At 39.3% G+C, this 3,301-nt stretch overlaps 1 protein-coding gene across 1 annotated transcript; it reads right to left on the bottom strand.

The window, feature by feature from the left end:
* Positions 1-293: 293 nt before the first annotated feature.
* Positions 294-3,091, bottom strand: slc48a1a (solute carrier family 48 member 1a). The gene is made up of 3 exons (XM_030768905.1): positions 2,878-3,091; positions 2,228-2,395; positions 294-1,523 (listed from the first exon to the last, which is right to left on the bottom strand). Exons 1-3 carry the CDS (start codon positions 3,005-3,007, stop codon positions 1,387-1,389), a joined length of 435 nt encoding a protein of 144 aa, XP_030624765.1. The 5' UTR covers positions 3,008-3,091; the 3' UTR covers positions 294-1,386.
* Positions 3,092-3,301: the final 210 nt, after the last annotated feature.

Genomic DNA, 3,301 nt, shown 5'->3' with positions numbered 1-3,301 from the left:
CATTCAGTTCTGTATCAACACACCTGTAATTGGCCAACATCTTTGTTGATCAGTTACTTTCTTCAAGAGCATCTGAATGATCAGAGGTCATATAAAAAAGACTGCATACATTCTATCAATGTGGAACAAGGGCTGTCAGTCCCTAAAAACAGCTTTCCTACCAAAGCAACAACAGGCTAACTGAATGGAATGGCTCTTGTTTAAGTGAACCAGTAACGGAAGCCTTACAACCTGTCACCTACAGAAACTGTATTAATAACACAATGCTTATAAAAGACGTCAATACACAAAAATAACTTAACCCCTTCAATCTGTTTAATTCTCTGTCAACAAAACAGATTTCCAATAAAATTTACACTGCATTTAGTACATACTTTTGTTCAAATGAATTCAAGCAACAAATACTATTGCTGATGAATATAAACTAGAAAGAATCTGAAAGGTGAGGTGAACAATAAAAGCCATCAGAATCAACAGACTGTCAGCTCAGCAAACATACATTCAGAGAGATTCACACTCTTCTTCCTGTACAAATGAACAAATCTCTTATATTCTCACACTGCACAGCAGTTTGAAACAATTCTCTCCTCATTGTTCATTTTCAAGTCACACTATATCAAGGACAAGCTCATTTTACAAATTCCAGTGAGATAATCCAAGGATAAGGTTTCAAATTGCAAAACACAAAGTTATATGTAGTGCACTGGATTGTCTTAATATTTCAGGCATTTGAAAAAAAAAATCTTACAGACAAAATGTCCGGGAAAAGACATAGACATGTTGTAAGCAGGTTAATGACGCTATCTAGTGGTAGGCAGCGGAACTGCATCAGAAAGACCAAACATAGTGTTGAACATTTTTTTCCTGAACAGTCCAAATATACTGAGAGGATGGAAAACTAATAGGTGAGCTAATAAAAAAACAGTATTGTGTCACAGAAAGTCACATCCTGAATCAAGGGGACAAATTTAACCACACTGCTCATTCATTGCTTTAAGCCGCTCTACAAATAGGTCTGTGTAAATCCTCACTCACAAAGCCCACAACATTCAGGCGAGTAGGAACAGTTCAGTGGCTCTTTGTCTGACCATGTGAGGCTTATTACCTCCTTCTCAGCACTTTTCAATGCTCTTAAGATCTATCAATATATGAAACGATAGTAGACAAGACACAGAAAGATCACCCATTATTTATACTGGACTCCCAGTCAGGAAAGCTGAGTGTTGACACTACAGGGAGGTAAAAAAAAAAAAGGAAAAAAATGGTGCAAAACATCCATCCTCTTCTTCAGTTGAGTGAGCTCCAGTTCTCTCCATCTTTCCTCCTGCATGACAGGCTCCATGCATTGCCAAGTTCAGTTTTGCTCAGTTCAGAGGAAGGAACCAATCAAAAGTCACTAAGGATGCTGATGTCTGCGAACTCCTGGCGGTATCGGTAGGAGTACAGACCCAGCAGAAAGGCCCACTTGAGAGTCAGGAAGCTCCACACAGAAGACAGGTAGAAGCTTCTGGGGTCAGAGATTGCTGTGGAAAAAAAAGAGAGAGTCAGGCATCTTTTGTCAACCACATGATGGGACAATGCAGTGTGTCTTCTGACTGCTAAAGAATGTGTGGAATGAGACAAGACACAGCTAAGACCTGAGATTTCTTGTTCTCAGTGGTCTTTCATTAAGGACAAATAGCTCACACTAAGCCACACAAAGGGAAGATATTTTTAGCCGACATAACCAAATTATCCTCCTGTAAATTCAGAACGTCGCAGGGACTCTGATGTATCTATTATTCTACAGGCAGCACAGCCAATCCTTGCCTTAAACAGATAAAATCCCATTTAACTGTAGTGGTACTCTCTGATTTAAATGCTCACTACTGATCTTCTGTTACATGTGAAACAGGATGTGTTCTAACATGTACAATAAACAGTTCTACATTAAAAAGCAGTACATTATTATTTATGACATGAACTGTTTTGTTGCAGTTTATAACTAAAAAGAACAGACGCAGGGCTCTGAGCTGTGTAAGACTGTGTGCATTTGTATACACATTGCTTTTACACTGAATAAGATACAGTGTAAATGTACCTATTTTAAAGTGCAGAGGAAAACATTTTTAGCCTTACACTGCTCTGTTATGTTACTGTAAATATGAAATGGCAAACACATGTCTTAGCCTGAGAACTGGCATAAATACTGACCGGTGGTTTTATGCTCAGCTGTTGAGAGACTTACACTGTTTTTGCGTAATGGCCAAGGTGAAGAAGGTGGCAAAAGCTGATATTGCTAAAAGAGAGAAGAGAGCACTGATAAACATGAAGAACCTGAGTCCCTTCAGCCAAGTGCGCCAATAATCCTGCAGGTACATGATGTGGGTGACGAGGGCCCAGAGTGCAAGCACCCCTGCAAAGGCACAGACAAATATTTCACACATACGACAAAAAAAAAAAAAGAAAAAAAAACATTGTCACTGATGTTTCTGCCTGTCACTGGAACAGCACAATATTAAAATGACACAGGGCTGCCACATTCAGGCGAGCCTTTACTGACTCTATTTTATAGCCTCGGGCGTAATTCCACCAAAATATTACACATATAAATGAAACATGAAAGTGAAACAACTACGATTTAGATAGAAATTGTGGTCAACCTGGAGGACAACTATCACTTCAAAGCGTCTTAAAATGCTCCGACTCCGTAGTGCGAGACGCAGCACTGATGTCGTGTCAAAACCAGATATTTGGCGAAATAATGACCTCATTCGGTTGAGAAAAAGACCACTAACACCACAGAATAAAGCTAACATGACAACGATATAATAGAATTCCAGTTAATCAGCGGTGTGGACAAACTGCGTCGTTGTTTACCATGATACAGTAGCTCACCTGATAAACCGCCCATAGCCGCCGTCCATGGTTGTTTATAGACGATGTTCCAAACAAGAAAAGCCGAAAAACCTACAAGCATGCCAAATGTGGCATACCCTACTCTCACATGCTTCTTATTTATACCCATTGAGGACAGAAAAATATGCAGAAACACTGTCAAAACCTTGAACGTCAATAATTATGGCTACAAGATTGTTGTTACTATTCTACTGTGAAGCCAGCGGCTTACGACATCGACGTGATTATGTAATATCAGACCTAATCTGAACGGCGAACCGGAACAACTTGAAATTTCAGTGTAATATAATGACACGACCTACTTACAGACACGGCATTTGGTACTTTTACTTTTACTTTGACTCAAACGTATCTTCACACCACATACACTGCATATAGTGTAAAGAGAAACTGTATATTTGCT

Source organism: Chanos chanos, chromosome 3 (assembly GCF_902362185.1).
Source record: "Chanos chanos chromosome 3, fChaCha1.1, whole genome shotgun sequence".
Lineage (NCBI taxonomy): Eukaryota > Metazoa > Chordata > Actinopteri > Gonorynchiformes > Chanidae > Chanos > Chanos chanos.
The sequence above is the reverse complement of the archived record's forward strand: the minus strand, read 5'-3'. Positions and strand labels throughout refer to the sequence as shown.

Bases quoted from the DNA above. Each gene is read 5' to 3' on its own strand.
- slc48a1a (XM_030768905.1), bottom strand. From the start codon at position 3,007: ATGGGTATAAATAAGAAGCATGTGAGAGTAGGGTATGCCACATTTGGC. The intron at 2,396-2,877 runs GTGAGCTACTGT...GTGCCTTTGCAG, and splicing joins GGCTATGGGCGGTTTATCAG to GGGTGCTTGCACTCTGGGCC. The intron at 1,524-2,227 runs GTAAGTCTCTCA...TTTTTTCCACAG, and splicing joins GGCCATTACGCAAAAACAGT to CAATCTCTGACCCCAGAAGC.